We start from the raw sequence: 18006 nt of genomic DNA, 5'->3' as shown, positions 1-18006 counted from the left end.
TTGAAAAGATCAATGAAATTGACAAACCTTTAGCTGAACTTATCAAGAAAAAAGAGAGAAGACTCACATTGCTAAAATTAGGAATGAAAGAAGAGACATTAATATTGACCTTACAAATATAAAAAGGATTATAAGGGAATACTATGACCACTTGTAGGCCAACAAATTAGATAACTTAGATGAAATAGACATATTCCTAGAAAGACACAAACTACCAAAACGGATTCAAGAAGAAATAGAAAATCTGAATAAATCTACAAGAGATTGGATATCCACAAAGAAAAGCCCAGCCCCAGATGACTTTACTGCAGAATTCTACCAAACATTTAAAGAAGACGACAAAAGAAATTCTTCACGAATACTTCCAATAATAGAAAAGGAGGGAACACTGCTCAACTCATTCTATGAAACTAGTATTATCCTGATAACAAAATGAGATAAAGACATCACAAGAAAACTATAGACCAGTATCTCTTATGAATACAGATATAAAAATCCTCAACAAAACACTAGCAAGCTGAATCTAGCAATATACCAAAAAAACTAAACACCATTAATAGGGAATAACAGATCTGACTCCATATTGGATCTGTTTCTTTTACTTTAACCTTTGTATTGTATTGCTTTTGCTATAATACAAGTTAATCACTAAAGGGATGTTGCCTATAGCTTAAAGTATACATAATGGCCCATTTCCAGGTACCCTGCCTCCCATGCCTGAACGTCAAGCAAAAATACCTTTGTTTAAGCTCACAGGAAACATCCTGACCAGGCTCACCTGTGAACTGCTGCAGGAAAGAAGAAATTACCGCATCTCCTCCGGAGTCTACCTGGAACCAGGAAATATTGCAACAACTTACTGTGTATTACCTTTTTTACTTTACCTCCTCATCTCCCCCTCTTTGTTTATAAAAGAAACTAGCATCCAAACCCAGGCAAGACGGCTCTTTGGGGCACTAGTCCACCATCTTCTCGGTCTTCCGGCTTTCCAAATAAAGTCACTATTCTGTGCCCCAACAATTCATCTCTAGGTTTACTGGCCTGTCATATGGTGACCAGTATGTAAGGTTGGTTTAACATTCAAAAATCAATTAATAAATGATATCAATAGAATAAAGGACAGAGACTACTTGATCATCTTAATAAATGCAGAAAAAGCATGTGATAAAATTAAACATTCTTTCAGGATACACAACCACCTAGGAACAGAAGGAAACTTCCTCAACCTTATAAAGGGCATCTACGAAAAACCCACACTCACATTATACTAATAATAAAAGACTAAATGCTTCCCCCCTAAGAACAGGAACAAGACAAGGATATCTACTCTTGCCACTTCTATTCAACATTGTACTGGAGGTCTAGCCAGGGAAATTAGGTGAGAGAATTAAATAGAAGGCATCCAAATTGGAAACAAAGAAGTAAAACTGTCTCTACTTGTAGATCACATAATCTTGTACACAAAAAATCCTCAGGAATCCTCTAAAAATTATCTAGTAATTTTTAGAACTAATAAACACATTCAGCAAAGCTGCAGGATACAGATAAATACCAAATTCTACTGTAATTCTATACAGCAGAAATGAACAAAACAAAAATGATATTAAGAAAACAATTCCATTCACATTAGCCTCAAAAAGAATAAATACTTAAGAATAAATTTAATAAAAGAGGTGCAAAACTTAGAATTTGAGAACTATAAAACATTGCTGAAAAAAATTGAGAAGACCCAAATAAATGACAAGACTTCCCATGTTTATGGGCTGGAAGGCTTAATATTGTTAAAAGGGCAATACTCCCCAATTTGTTCTACAGATTTAACGCATTCTCTTGCAAAATCCCAGCATACTTTTTAATAGAAATTGACAAGCTTATTTTAAAATTTATATGGAAAATCAAGGGTCCCGGAATAGGTAAAATAATCTTGAAAAAGAACATAGTTGGAAGACTCATACTTCCCAATTTCAAAACTAAAGTAATGAAGAGAGTGTGCTATTGGTATCAAGAGAGACACACAGATCAATGGAATAGAACTGAAAAGTCAGGGGAAAAATAACCCCCCTCGAACATCTATGGCCAACTGATTTTTGACAAGGGTGCCAAGACCATTCAATGGTGAAAGAATAGTCTTTTCAACAAATGGTGTTGGGACAACTGGCTATCCACATGCTATGGAATGAAGTTGGACCCCCTATCCCACACCATACATAAAAATTAACTCAAAATGGATCAAAGACACAAATGTATGAGCTAAAACTATAAAACTCTTAGATAAAAAACATTGGTTACCCTGGATTGGGCAATAGTCAGTTTCTTAGATACTACACCACAAGCATTTCCATTTCAAGGTGTGTACCCAGGGGAAATGAGAACATTACGTCCCTGCAAAAACTTGTGAATGTTGATAGTAGCATTACTCATAAACAGCCAAAGAGCAGAACAAATGTCCATCAACTGATGAATGGATAAACATATTCATAAAATGGAATGTGACTCAGCAATAAACAGAAATGAAGTACTGATACATGCTACAACATGTACAGACTTTGAATACATTACGCGAAATAAAAGAAGTTAGTCACAAAGGACCATGTAATAAAATATTCCATTTTAAATGGTCATGAAGAACCTAGGGGCAAGATGGGAATAAAGACACAGACCTAACTAGAGAATGGACTTGAGGATATGGGGAGGGGGAAGGGTAAGCTGTGACAAAGTGAGAGAGTGGCATGGACATATATACACTACCAAACGTAAAATAGATAGCTAGTGGGAAGCAGTCGCATAGCACAGGGAGATCAGCTTGGTGCTTTGTGACCACCTAGAGGGGTGGGATAGGGAGGGTGGGAGGGAGGGAGACGCAAGAGGGAAGAGATATGGGAACACATGTATATGTATAACTGATTCACTTTGTTATAAAGCAGAAACTAACACACCATTGTAAAGCAATTATAATCCAATAAAGATGTTAAAAAAATTCCATTTATATGATATGAAATATCCAGATTACACAAAACCAGAGAGGCAGAAAATAGACTGGTGGTGGCTTAGAGCAGGGGAAAGTGGTGGTTGGGTGGAAATGGGGAGTGACTGCTAATGAATATGGGGTTTCTGTTTGGGGTGATGAATATGCTCTGAATTTGATTTGGCTGCACAACTCTGTGAATATACTACAAACCATTGAATTGTACCCTTTAAGTAGGTATACTGTACGGTATATGAGTTATATATCAACAATGATGTTACAAAAAAATAAACTTGGCAGACTCCAGGAAAATAAAAGATGATGGCACATATCAAAGCTGTGATAGTGGGTTGAAGAGAGGGATTTGAGATCAGTTTAGCAGTTAGCATGCACAGGACTTGAAGACTTGGTTGATCAGTTAGGAGGGTTGATCTGGTTTTAGTGACTCAAGTTTAACAGTATCTCCTTGAGAGCTTTCATGTTAAGATGGAGCAATGATGTTAGATCATCAATGGCTCCTCCCCCTAAACCTAATGAAATAAACTAAAACAATGAAAAACTAGTTGGCAGAGGAAGAGGAACAGCACTTAGCCCAGGATAGTTATTCAGTTACATTGTTGTAATAAAGCTGCACCAGTTGTTAAAATATTAAAATACATCCAGGACGGTTGGTGAATAGCTGCTGCCTGGAGCCACCTACCTCCTCCCCCTCCACCCTCTCCCCCACCAACCTCCGCAAAGCTCCCAGCTACCGTGGCCACCCCGGCTTCTACCCCTGCCCTCCACCTTCCCTCTTAAGAGACCTCCTCACAACTAAAGCATTAATTAACTGTTAGCTGCCACAGGGGCCACCAGGACATTGCTGGAGCATTATGGCCTGTTCTTGTTCTAATTGGTGATATTTTGAAAAGAGGAAGTTCAAGGGAAAACTGCCCATGGTCAGCTAGCCAAGGGTGGAGGTGGGATTTACCCAAGACAGGATAACCACTATGCTATTCTTCATCTAGTTTCCAGAATTTTTTGATCTTTTCTCTGTAGTCTTATATAAGTTAATTTCAGTAAAAGTTCTCTGAGTAACTGAAAAGAAAATATATCCTCTCTGTTATCAAAATTTAGAGTTTGATATAGGGCTATTAGATTGATGTTTTTCAATTACATTATTCAAACATTATGAAAATTAAGTTTAATTTTTACTTTAAAAATATGGCTATAAGAAAATTAAAATTTATATATGTGATTCTCATTATATTTCTATTGGACAGAATTGCCCTAGACTCTTTTTTTTTTTTAACTGTTATTAACATTTTGTTAAATTTCCATTTGATCTCTTGTTTAGCATGTTTTCTTTTTATTATTAATTAATTAATTAATTAATTTATGGCTGTGTTGGGTCTTCGTTTCTGTGGGAGGGCTTTCTCTAGTTGCGGCAAGTGGGGGCCACTCTTCATCGCGGTGCGCGGGCCTCTCACTGTCGCGGCCTCTCTTGTTGCGGAGCACAGGCTGCAGACGCGCAGGCTCAGTAGGTGTGGCTCACGGGCCCAGTTGCTCCGCGGCATGTGGGATCTTCCCAGACCAGGGCTCGAACCCGTGTCCCCTGCGTTGGCAGGCAGATTCTCAACCACTGCACCACCAGGGAAGCCCGCCCTAGACTCTTATGCCTCATTATTTATCAACACTTATTAGTACGTGCCAGGCCCTGTGTGGGCTGTAGATGCATTACTCAGATCACTTTCAAGACAGTCTGCTGTGGGACCATTAGCAGATGGATGGTCCCCAGCTGCGGCACTGTGAATGCTGAGGCCACGTTCCCTTCCCTGTCCCCTTAACCACTGCTCCCAGCCAATGACTGAGTAGCAGATACACTAATGCCAGCCTTTCCCGCCTGATGTGGGATTCCTCTAACAGGCAATTTTGGCTCACAATTCCCTGTTGATCTGGCTGACCCTTTCTTATAACTGTACTGTGATTGGTCTGAGGCTCTTCCCAGCCAATCCTCCTTCGCCTTGCCCTTTCACAGGTGTCAGATCAACACTGCAGTCTGAAAGTTTTGCCACCTACTCCTGCTTCTCTTCCCCTTATCCTTCACAGACCTTTTCCCCCAATAAATCCCTTGTATGTCTAATCCCTTTTTAGCATTTGTTTCTTGGAGCAGCAGTCCTCAACCTTTTTTGGCACCAGGGACCAGTTTTGTGGAAGACATTTTTTCCACAGACCAGGGATGGTTTCGGGATGATTCAAGCACATTACCTTTATTGTGCACTTTATTTATATTATTATTACATTGTAATATATAATGAAAATAATTATACAACTCATTATAATGCAGAATCAGTGGGAGCCCTGAGCTTGTTGTCACTTGCCACTCACTGATAGGGATTTGATATGCGTCTGCAAGCAATTGATTTATTATGGTCTCTGTGCAGTCAGACCTCTCTGCTAATGATAATCTGTATTTACAGCCACTCCCCAGCGCTAGCATCACTGCCTCAGCTCCACCTCAGATCATCAGGCATTAGATTCTCATAAGAAGCGCGCAACCTAGATCCCTCACATGTGCAGTTCACAGTAGGGTTCATGCTCCTATGAGAATCTAATGCTGCCGCAGATCTGACAGGAGGCAGAGCTGAGGCGGTAATGTGAGCAGTGGGGAGTGGCCGTAAATACAGATGAAGCTTCCCTAGCTCACCTGCCGATCACCTCCTGCTGTGCAGCCCGGTTCCTAACAGGCCACAGACGCTACTGGTCCGTGGCCTGGGGGTTGGGACCCCTATCTTGGCGTATTGGAACTGACTCTGTGTTTAGCACTTTACAAATGTTAACTCACTTAATCCTCATAAGAACTCCATGAGGGAGGACAATCATTACCCCTTTTTATCAATACAAACACAGAAGCCAAGCAAAGAAGTTAAGCAACCCTGCCAAAGATCAAGGAGCATTTAAGTGGTAAAGGCAGGATTTTAACCCAGTCTGGCCCCAGAGTGCATTCATTTAATCACTACACTACACTGCCTTTTGATCTTTCACGGGGTGGCACTAGTTTCAGAAAACACTCATGCTGCATGGTAGAATGTATTCTGGTTAATACAGAGAGGAAGTACAGTATACTAAATAAAACTCAATGGTCAAGAGTACATATGGTCTAGTCTGCATACCAGCTTTAATTGACAGAGAATAAGGTAGCATTCAGAACATGAGAAAAAGTGATAATATCAATAATATATTAAATACTATCAAATATAATGAATACCATCTGATAGTATTTAATTTATATTAATTATTTAATTATAATATTAACTACATTTAAATTAATGGTTAATAATTATTAATATAATAAATTATTAATACCATGACATTTTATGGATATTTTCATATATATCTTGATACTTATACTTTTAGACAAATATTTCAGAGACCACATTAGAATTCTTTTAAACTGATATGTATGTATTGTTAAGTGACAAAAGCTGACTAATAATGAAATATGAGCTCATTAGTGTTTTTTTAAAGAGTAGTTTATGTGCATAGAAAAGTTCTGAAATCATACAAAAGAAAATGTTAATAGCAGTTGCCTAAGGGATGCAAATTCTGGCAGGAGATGGGAAAAGAATCTAGAAGATATTTCTTTTCACTTTCCAACCTTTTGTACTTTGCACTTTTTAGTCATAAGACTGAATTTCTTTTGTAATATAAATGAAATATTAAAATGAAATCTTAACAAATTATCATGAATGATTTAGTTTAAAAAGAATACTCATGAACATAATTCATTGTATCATTTTACCAACCCCATGAGGTATAAATGGCAGGTATTGCTCCATATTACATATAAGAATATATTTACATTCTTTTTATCAATGAAGCCCATACATTATAATAAAAGCACAGCATATCTATAATTATAATTTTCCTCATTAATTCATTCATTCAACAAATATTTATTGGGCATTTATAATGTGCCAGGTTTTAATAGTGGCTTGGCACTAAACCCTGTAGATTTGTAGTAATGTAGTAATGAACAAAACAGAGAAGTTTCCACTGTCATGAAACTTAACATGCTTACTGGGTGAGGAAAGAAATTAGATAATAAACAAAGAAGCATATCAGTTTAATACTATGTAGAGAATTATCATGGACAAATATGATGGATAATATGACCCACTAATACGACTGGGAAGGCTCCTTAGATGGGGTGGTCAGGAGATGCCTTTTTGAGGTAACTTTTAAGTTGAGATCAATGACAAAAAGGAGTGATGTGAAGACTCGTGGGGAAGTAATCTAGGCAGAGGGAACAGCTAATGCAAATTCTCTAGTGTGAGAATGAATTTGATGTATTCAGGGACCCCCTGGAGTGTAGCAGGGTAGGGAGGAGGAGAGCCAGTACTACACGAGGTAGCAGTGAGGCAGATGTCAGATCATGTAGGACTTTTTAAGCCATAGTAATGAGTTTAAGGAGTTTGGCTTTAATGTTTAGTGCAGTGGGAACCACTTGGAGGGTTTTAAGGAGAAATTGCTAGATCTTATTTAGAGAAGCGAGAGGACACAGCGTGATCAGTTAGGAATCTACTAAGGTAGAGGCAAGAGATGATAGAAACTTGGACTAGGGTATTGGCTGTGGAGATGGAAATTAGAGAAGGTAGAGTTCATGGGACTTGCTGATGGAGTACATGAAGAGGGGGTGAAAAGAGAGAACAATAATGAAGAATTAAAATGTAAATTTTTGTCTTGAGCAACCAGATGGACCTTGGGGCTCTTAACTGAGATGGAAAACCAGGAGAGGAAGAATCAAGAATTTTATTTTTTGATCCTGTTATGTTTAAGCTACCTATTAGATATCCAAGAGATATCCAGCCACGGGTTGAATATTGTTAAAAAAGAAATAACAGTCTCAAAATGGAGTCATTTGTCCCCCATGAGAGCAAATCCAGACTTAAAGAAGAGGCAATCTCATGATAAAACCCTTGCCAGTTCTCCTCTCCTAAAAAAGCCTAAAAAATAATTGTTTCTTTTCTTTTGCTAATAACTCCCTTACCTCACCCTTCTTCCTATAAAAGCCTTCCATTCTGTATAACCTCTAGGAGTGCCCTTCTAGTTGCTAGATGGGATGCTGCCTGATTCATCAATCACTGAATAAAGACAATGAGATTTTTTTTTCTTAAGATTTTTTTTTTGATGTTGACCATTTTTAAAGTCTTTATTGAATTTGTTACAATTTTGCTTCTGTTTTTTGTTTTGATATTTTGGCCACGAGCCACGAGCAAAGTGAATCAGCTATAAGTATACATATATCCCCTCTTTTTTTGGATTTCCTTCCCATTTCCTTCCCATTTGCTCCCCAACCAGGGATCGAACTTGCACCCCCTGCATTGGAAGGCAAAGTCTTAACCACTGGACCGCCATGGAAGTCCCAAGACAATTAGATCTTTAAATTTACTTGGTTGACTTTTGTTTTTTAACCACATACATGTCTGAAGTTCCCAGAAAGGTCAGGGCTGGAACGACAGGCATATTGATAGCTTTTAGGGCTCCAGAATTGAGGTTATCTGGAGGAGCGTGTGGATATGAAGAGGAGGGGGCCCGTACAGCATCCTGGGGAAAGCCAATGTCTGGAAGTCAAGAACAGGAGGACGGCCAAGAATTTCAGAAGGAGCAGCTAGTGAGGAAGGAGAAAAAAAAGCAAGTGAGGCACCACACTGTGCCTTTCAAGAAGGGTGTGGTGACAGAATGCTGCAGGCAGTCAAGTAAAAAGAATGTTAACATGCAGATTACTAGTGTCCTAGAAAGGGCCTTTCAGCGAAGGGGTGGGGAAATCAGCCAACTGGATTGAGTTTAGGAGAGAATGTGAAGTGAGGAGGTGTAATGGCAACTATTTTCATTTGACTGATTAATACTTTCTAAAGACAGTGCACATTTTGATTTGCATTTGTATTTACAAATGCTTGAGGGAAAAAACCCTTAAATATTTGTTACAAGCCTGCGTCTTGTTCCATGTGAATTTCTGATTTAGCATCTCTGTAACTGCTGCATTACAAAAAACTGAGGGATCATATACATCCTAAAGTGCATAATATACATCCTAAGTGCACTAAACACGTACAGCTCAATGGTTTTTTGTGTTTTTTTGATTAAATTAATTTTTATTGGAGTATAGTTGCTTTACAATGTTGTGTTAGTTTCTGCTGTACAGCAAAGTGAATCAGCTATAAGTATACATATATCCCCTTTTTTTGGATTTCCTTCCCATTTAAGTCACCACAGAGCACAGAGTAGAGTTCCCTGAGCTATACAGTCTCAATGGTTTTTTAGGTATGCGTACACCTGTGTAAGCATTGTTCAGACCAAGATACAGAATACAAAGTGAACCCATAAGGTTCTCTTGTACCCCGTTACAGTCTATAATCCCCCAGAAGTAAACCAATATTCTGACTCATACAAACACCCATTAGCTTCCCTACAAAATTTTTCAAAGGAAACAAAAGAAAACTCTGACGTGCCTTTAACTGGAAACTGCTTTAGTGTAAACTTACCTATTGCCTTCGTTAAGTATAAATGCCAATCATTCGGCGCCAAAATCCTGAGGCAAATTTTTAAGCCGTTCCACTCCGAAGTCCCGCCCCCCTTTCTACACCACGCCCTCCGTTCACTCTTCCTCCAAAATGGTTTAGAGCAAAGCAGAAGGTAGGACGAGAGACCCCTTTTCTGTCATGCGCACTAGGGAACAGGCGCGCTCCCTTTTTCTCTGCTCCACCAACCCACTAGGACCTGGCTTCGTCATGCGCATTGAGAGTTTTCAAGGCGCGCGCGCGCGCGAGCGCCGTCGCGCCCATGCGCACGGGCCGATCAGCCTGCGCGGGCGGAAGTGAGGAGGCGCTGCGCGGAGTGAGGGCTGCCGCGCTTGCTGTGGGTGGGCGAGCGGCCGACATGGCGCCCTCCCGGAGTCTCAGGATCCCCGTGGCAGTGCTGCTGCTGTTGCTTTGGGGGGCTCCCTGGACTCACGGGCGGCGGAGCGACGTGCGGATCATCACGGACGAGAACTGGAGAGAGTTGCTGGAAGGAGAGTGGATGATAGAATTGTGAGTGCGGGGCGGTGGTCTCGGGGCCCCCTCGGTGGGCCGGGGTCCTAGATCCAAGTCTGGACCCCCGCTTTCGTCCCCGTTCGTCTCATGCGAGTCCCAGACTCCCCGGGACTGCGACTCCGAGCCGCGGGGCGGGAGCCCCCGACTCCTCGCGATCCCCTAACTCCTCTTGCGATCCTCCGCAGCCTTGGTCCCACCTCCTCCTCGTTTCTGACCAGGGGATAACTCTGTTAAGTTTCTTCTAAAGCGTGCACCCTAGTTCGGTTGCTAGGACTGAGGTGCGCCTGTGAGGTTACTTTCAGCTTTGAATTCTCTCAACTTTTCTTCATGGCTTTGGGGTTGAGGGTGGTTGGTCTGTCTAGTTCCTATACAATTACTTATTTTGGAATGAGTCTTCACAGACTTGCAGACTTATTTCACCAAACTCTACAAAGGAGGAAACTTAGTGAACCTCTCCTCTCTTTTTGTCTCATTATCCTTAAAAATTAGTCCACTTAGTGTTAGAATTTGAGACTCTTTTAGTTTATTTTAAATGTTATTTTATGTATTAGGCATATTTTTATTTTAAATGCCAAGTAAATTCAAGTTGCGTTATTTAAACATCTGCGTTCCCTTTATCATTTGTTGTTGTTGTTGTTTTTTTCTTTGCCCACGTTTCATTTTTCTTTTGGGTGTGTGTTTTTGCAAAGTACTGAATGTTTTGGGTTATTACTCTTATGCCTCTCTAAATGGTATTGCATTCAAAAAATTAATGTACGAGTGTGATTATAAACTCTTAAAAGAGCGTCAGGTCGTCATTTATTGTTCAGATAAAACCATGTGTCTGGTGATTCCGTTTTAATAATGTCCCTTCTGCATCGGTAGATAATAAACTGTCTGCCTTTGCTTTAGTCACTAAATTGGTGGTGGTGGTGACGGCGGTGGCAGAATTATTAGTGGTACTAGTCATTATTCATTAGTAAAAAACACCATTACTGACTGTTAACTGTGTACTAAACACTTCTAAGCTCTTTACATACGTTATCATATTTAATTCTTTACAAATTCTATAAGATAGGTATTATTTCCCGCATTTTACAGATGAGAGACATATCTAAAAGCTTTAATTAACATGTCCAGGTATTGCCATAGTGGCTTTCTTTTTGTCTTCAGAAACTAACACAGAGTAGACATGCAGATGTTAGAATAACCCCCTTCCTTAACAGGGTTCAGGCGGGTGTTTTTCTGGGTGGTTGGGTTGCCGGTTAAGGAGGGAGGTGGAGGTGGACATCCCCAAGGGAGAACCCAGAAGGTCACATCAGTAACTCCTGAGTCATAAAGTCAAACAAGGCATAGAACATTTATATGCAGGATACAATAGGGGAAATGTTTATATAGTATGCATGTAATCTGTAACTCAGTGAAACGAATTTTCAGGCACCGTTGAAGATGCAGGGGAGAGGAAATACAACCAGGGACAGCATTTGGTTTTCATTGTCCTCAGTACCTTGTTTTAGATTGTGCCCGTAAAATATTCACAATTTCATAAATAATGTGTTGAGCAATTGTGATTATGAACTTTTATGCAAATTCAGTCAAGTATTACTCAAGGAGATTTTTATTAACTCATTTGCTCAAACTATATCAATACAGCAGTCAGAAGTGAAGTATTTGGGGATTTGAATTAGAGCATCAGTATGAAATTAAGAGTATACCATAGTATTTTTCCCCCTAGCCTACTGAATATGAAGTCTCTAAAAAGCACCTAAGAAACAAAAGGAACTTGAAAAAGGATCTAGTATTTCTAATGATAGTCTGCTCTTATTACAAGTTAGTTATCTGCGTTAAATCTGCCGTGATCAGGAGTTATGTTACAGAGATATTTTCATTGTAATTCAATTTATTGTTACGGACGTTGGCTTTTGTGTATGGTACTAGTCTTGTTCCACAGTGCATATTACTTTTAAGAATTTTATTTTCATAAAATAAGTCAAAATAGAATGAAGTACAGAAGCTGTACTCTTGTGTTTAACAGGTACAGGCTTTATTCTTCCTGGTTCCATTAAAAAGAACTGAGGTAAATTATGAGGTAATATACAATAAAATGAGAAAAATCAAATCCTAGGAAAGATTCAGGGCCTCTTAAGACTGAATACCAGAAGAGTAATTAAAATGCTAATATGCTTGGCCACAGATTTATAAACCCGAGATTGACCAAGGTCTGGGCAAAGAATTTCATTTGGCCTGCCTAGTGTTTGTGTCTGGGTTAAGTTCTGAGGTAGCATTTTTACATAAAAATGCAGATTTTCAGCTCCTTTTAAATTAGAATAGCCTGCTGCACTGGGCCAGCTGTCTTGGACCTGGCAAGCTAAGTAGTGTTTCCTTCCTTAAGATGAGGCACGTGTTTCCTGTTCACCACAGCCGTGGGTGCTTCCTTTTTTTTTTACTAGCACCTTGGCACTTGTGACTCCTGCACATACCATTATTAAAACTGATGAACTCCAAATTTGGCTTTGAGCTTTCTGCCCACCTTATAATAAGAGAAATCCAAAGGTTTTTAAAGAGCTGTTTTGCACTTGAAAAAGGCCTTGTGTCTTAAAAACTTATTCTCAGAATTACTTTTCTGTGATTAGCATTATCAATTCATAGTTCTTGATTTCCAGAGTGTTCGACTCACACTTAAAACCTTTTCATCTTCACAAAATTAACCACTTTGCTATCTTGTTTTTAGTATAAAATATTCTTCACAAGTTACACATTTTAGAATTTTTATCCCAATATGATCATATTAGAGTGTTTAACTTTTTTAAAAACTATTTCTTAGTTATGCTCCATGGTGTCCTGCTTGTCAGAATCTTCAACCAGAATGGGAAAGTTTTGCCGAATGGGGAGAAGATCTTGAGGTTAATGTTGCAAAAGTGGATGTCACAGAGCAGCCAGGTACTGTAAGTCTGTGGTTAATTTTGTTTCGTTGCAGATTGGGATGATCTGTTGATCTGTTTTCCACATTGCATGATCTTAACTCTACCTTTCACTAGTTTTTAAAAACAGAACTGTCTTCAGCTGGTTAGGCTGACTTACCCACCTCCCTGATGGGGGCTCAGTGTGAAGTGCCGCAAAAAGTGGATTCCCTGGTTGGGTATGGCAGCTTACTTCTTTTCTGTATTGCTCTAAGGGACCTTGGAGACATCTCCCTCCCCCGACTCTTCCCTCACAGAACTGCCTGTGATCTTTTTTCCTTTGCATCTCAGGCCCCAGAGTAGTATGTAAGACGTCTGTGAGAAGCCCTAGAACATTGTGGCTCAGGTGGACATTGGTCAACCCAGCATTTGCATCTGTACGAAGCTTCAGAATAAGGAGCATGTGGTTGAGGTTCTTTGTAGAGTCAAGGTCACATTCCCTGTGTGTGAGTCGTCTAAATCTCTGCAATTGGGTTTCAAATTTAATCCGTTAACTATGATTTGAGGACACTGGCTGTTAATTACAAAGCCCTCATGGTTGTGGCCTCCTGACTTGGCTCCCTGGAGAAGTGTCAGGCCCTGCCCTTACAGATGCTTCTTCTTACCTGTTCTTGGTCACAGTAAACCTGGATTCTTGATTCTGCCCCTATCCCAAATGGTAATAATTGCTAATATTTGGTGAGCACTTACTATTACAGGTACTGCTCCAAGTGTTTTGCATTTATTATGTAGTCCTTACACAACGTTGTGGGATAGATAATATCTCCGTTTTACAGATCAGAAAACTGAGTCATAGATTGGTTCTTAGTTATTTTAGTGTTTAACACATGGTTGATAATGTTAGCTGATGTTGTTATGGCCCACCTTTGGAAGATTCATAATATTTTCCATTTTTAACAATACCTTAGAAACTCTGTGTTTTTTGATTATCAAATGCAATTTCATTTGATTTTAGACCTAAGACCACAGTTATATTGTGCTGTCCCATGATTCATTGCTAGTAATCTTATAGTAGTATAATTGACCAAATGTTTATACATATATATATATGTTCACAAATGTCTTCAATATTCAGATTTTACATACTTTTAAATGGAGATAATGTATAGTAGTTTTTTTTTCAGTTGCTTTAAGTACATAACTGGAATTTCTTTCATTGTTTATATTACAGAGCTCAACTATTTTTAGGTATAATTTCATATTCTTTGCCTATTAGTACTCAAGTAATTCAGAGTCAGATTTAAGTAGTAAGTGATTGGCCCATATAAAACCTGCTGTGTGTTCTTTCTTGTATTTATTTCTAATCTTTCTTTATCATTTGTAGGACTAAGCGGACGATTTATCATAACTGCTCTTCCTACTATTTATCAGTGAGTATTTGAAGATTCTGTAGTTATGAAAGATGCATCACAGTGTAATCAGAATAGTAGACCTCTAGCCTAGATCATGTTTAAAGAACATTATATTCAGTAAGTTTACTAGAAGGCTTACTTTGCTTAGTGCTATCCTAGGTGCCTTTAGATAGATGAATGATGTATGAAACAATCTGTGATCCCAAAGATTTGTAATTGTTGTAGAAGATGATGTGCACGAGAAATGGTGTGATACCATTCAGCTAGTAAGTGATTATGAGCGCAGAGTTGTGGTTAAGTACTGTAGGAAATTTGGTAAGGGAAAAAAATTGCTGCTTTGGACTGGTTCCTGGAGAATATGGGGTTTAAACTCAACCTTGGAGGTAGCATTTTCAAGAGTGCAGAGTAAGCATTCCATCCTGAGAACAGTCTCATAAACAGTTATAATTAGGAGCAGGGTATGTTCAAACATTAGCTATAAGAAAGTGCTGTAGCTCAGCCTTGGGGACAGTGGTAGGTGAAATGGTTGTTAGGGCAGAATAAACAAGATTATGTAGTCTGCAGTGTCAGGTTTTTTAGTTTGTCTTTGTCTTCTGAACTGGCCATAAGAAATCTTAAATCTCTGTATCTGCCCTGAACCTTAATGTTCATCTAGCTGGTGGGTTGAATGCCAGGAGGCACTTCTCTCCTTCACTTAAAAGTTACGAAAACAAGAAGTTGGCGGTTCTGTGTGTTTCTCGATTTTCCTTGTCTTTTTTTCATGTTTGTATCTGTTTCCCTGTACCTTTTTATTTGCCACTTCTCCCTTTGTATATGTTTAAATGTCTCTTCTCTGTCTCTGTAAGTGCTTCTCTCCGTTTTTACTCAGTCCTTTTCTCCACGTGCCCCTTAACTGGCTAGTCAGTCTCCCCCTTGTCTCATCACCCCCTGAAATTTTCTGGAATTTCCTGCCTTTTTCTTTTAGTAACGTTGTTTATCATGCCCATTCCCCTAATTTCTGCCTGCTGAAATCCTACCTATCCTTCAAAAACAGCTCAAATGTCATTTCCTCCGCAAAACTTTGGGTTTTTGAGTCGGGGCTTCCTTGTTGTCTTTGGCTCTGGATGGATAAAGGATCCTCTAATCATACTGTAGGTAGTGGGGAGCTATGGAAAGTTTTTGCGCTTAAGTGATAAAAATTGAAGTGTTCATTGAGTAGAGTTAGACTGGCAGTGTTATTTAATATAGTTTAGAAATGGTGAAGATGTGGGAACAGGGAGAGCACTTACGATCCTGACAGAGCTCCGTGCATTGGGAATGGGAAGGAGGAGGTGGCTGTCAGGAAGAACGCAAAGCCGAATGTCACTGCATCAGATGCCTGCAGCGACTTAAAGCATGATGGCTGTGGAAGCTCTTTAACAATAGCTAATAAATAATAAATGTCAGGCGCGATTCTAACCGCTTTTTTATGAAGTCATCTCTTTAATGTGTGTATCGTGGCTTAAAAATAATTTTCTGAGATATATCTACGTACTGCATTTCTTTTTCTCCCCAGTTTTGTTTTTTTTTTTTTTTTTTAATTATTTATTTATTTATGGCTGTGTTGGGTCTTCGTTTCTGTGCGAGGGCTTTCTCCAGTTGCGGCAAGCGGGGACCATTCTTCATCGCGGTGCGTGGGCCTCTCATTATTGCGGCCTCTCTTGTCGCGGAGCACAGGCTCCAGACGCGCAGGCTCAGTAATTGTGGCTCACGGGCCTAGTTGCTCCGCGGCATGTGGGATCTTCCCAGACCAGGGCTTGAACCCGTGTCCCCTGCATTGGCAGGCAGATTCTCAACCACTGCGCCACCAGGGAAGCCCTCTCCCCCGTTTTTTATTGAGACATAATTGACATATAACTACTTACTGTGTTTCATAGTTTTATTATTTGGAAGAGTAACAGTAACAGTCTTAAGACTTATGATTGTTTAAAACTATAACCTCAGTGTTTAAATTTGGGGCTAAGATGTCAAGGGTAGGTAATTAGTGTAATTTGCTACTTGTGCATTGCTGATGATTTTGAAGATTAGGATTGATTGTAAAATGAGGTTATAGAAATAGCAGAACAAAGTTTATTTATTTGGTGCTGATTAATATTTACTTGTGATCTTCTTTAGTTGTAAAAATGGTGAATTTAGGCGCTATCAGGGCTCAAGGACTAAGAAGGACTTCATAAACTTTATAAGTGAAAAAGAGTGGAAGAGCATTGAACCCGTTTCATCATGGCTTGGTCCAGGTTCTGTTTTGTAAGTATGAGGGGTTTTTCTCTTATTTATTTCAGGATTAATTGGGACATATATTTCATGTAAATAAAGCATATATACTTAGTTTTAATTTTAGGACTCTTAAGATACGTTCAGATTTACTATGTGATATTTTCAGTTTGACTTTATCTTCTAAGTCCAGTGCATACTGTGATCCTTGTTAATGTAGAATGAGGCATTCTATAGAATTAAGCTGAAAGTCTTTTTAGGAATATTTTAGCTCCGTAAATATGGTCATTTGTATCATCAAAAACTAATAAATCCCCCTAAGAGTGTGAGCGATATAATGGGTAAAACTATCATTTGAGGGTTTTTTTGTTTGTTTTTGTTGTTTTTGTTTTTTAAAATATTTATTTATTTATTTGGCTGTGCCAGGTCTTAGTTGCGGCATGTGGAATCTTTAGTTGAGGCATACGGGCTCTTAGTTGCGGCACGCGGGATCTAGTTCCCTGACCAGGGATCGAACCCGGGCCCCCTGCATTGGGAGTGCGGAGTTTTAACCACTGGACCACCAGGGAAGTCCCTATCATTTAAGCTTAGGATTTGGATGAGAAGCCTCAACCATATACCTACTCATGCTACCTTTAGATTTCAGTTCTTGATTTAATGTGATTGAATTATTCCACCTGTCTGATAGCTTTTTGTACGAATAGTACGGATGAACAATGAGCCCGATGACATGACTAACCACTGAGCTTTATATGTAGGTAGAGGGTACATTTCTCCATAGCAGCTCGCTATGGAGCAGTAGGATTGGGCATAACTAACGCATTTTCTGAACCTTCCTTGGGGAGCAAGGCCTCACGGGTCATTTGAGAGACCTCTGGGAATACTGAGTTTTGCTGAGGCCACCATGGACTCATCCTGGTGTGGCTAAGCTATCTCTTCCTGTCCTCTTACCACACTTGCCTTTGGAGGATGGAGAGTGTAAGCGATAATGCTCTGGATCTGGGAGTGGGGGCATGATCATCCCTAAGCAGTATTTTGAAAAAGAAAGTTCATCTTTAGGACCTTTTCCTAACACCTCTGAATTGAACTGTCAGAATCCCCCACTGAACCACCATGCCCAGCCCAAATAAGGCACCTGCTCTTCCTGATAGAATCTAATTAGCACAGACTACAGTGAGACAACACAGTGATTCATGTTTCGGTTCCTTGTTCCTATTCCCATTTTGTGTTTTAAAGAACAGAAGCAACATGGTTAATGTACCTGTCTGTGTTGGACTGAAAATGTAACTGATTTTTGTTTGAAATCTCATGTCATAAACGATTCTTCCCGTCTCTGGTCGAGGAAGTGGGGGTCGCTTGTAAGTCTCCGCTGACTCCTCCGGGCAGCAGTCCATACCTTTTTTATTGGTAGACTGAGTAAGAGGCGCTCCCAGGGTCAGCTTGGCAGG

At 39.5% G+C, this 18006-nt stretch overlaps 1 protein-coding gene and 1 long non-coding RNA gene across 8 annotated transcripts in view; one reads left to right on the top strand and one right to left on the bottom strand.

Moving 5' to 3' along the window:
- LOC309654450 overlaps window positions 1-9774 on the bottom strand; it is a 98732-nt gene extending 88958 nt beyond the window's left edge. The window contains exons 1-2 of the long non-coding RNA XR_014260257.1: window positions 9490-9774; window positions 779-830 (exon numbers count right to left, since the gene is read on the bottom strand). This is a non-coding gene — a long non-coding RNA (uncharacterized lncRNA). The remainder of the gene's footprint in view (window positions 1-778; window positions 831-9489) is intronic.
- The window catches only part of TMX1 (thioredoxin related transmembrane protein 1), a 110954-nt gene continuing 102718 nt past the window's right edge, over window positions 9771-18006 (top strand). For 4 of the 7 annotated variants that reach the window (XM_082448417.1, XM_082448419.1, XM_082448418.1 and 1 more), the window contains exons 1-4: window positions 9777-10035; window positions 12842-12957; window positions 14302-14347; window positions 16463-16591. In XM_082448417.1, the coding sequence (XP_082304543.1) occupies window positions 9788-10035; window positions 12842-12957; window positions 14302-14347; window positions 16463-16591 (539 nt within the window). In that variant the 5' untranslated portion in view covers window positions 9777-9787. Of the gene's footprint in view, window positions 10036-12841; window positions 12958-14301; window positions 14348-16462; window positions 16592-18006 lie in introns of all 7 variants that reach the window. The other 3 variants (XR_014260245.1, XM_082448415.1, XM_082448414.1) reach the window with 2 other exon arrangements.

Source organism: Balaenoptera physalus (assembly GCF_965194825.1).
Source record: "Balaenoptera physalus genome assembly, chromosome: 2".
NCBI lineage: Eukaryota > Metazoa > Chordata > Mammalia > Artiodactyla > Balaenopteridae > Balaenoptera > Balaenoptera physalus.
The sequence above is the reverse complement of the archived record's forward strand: the minus strand, read 5'-3'. Positions and strand labels throughout refer to the sequence as shown.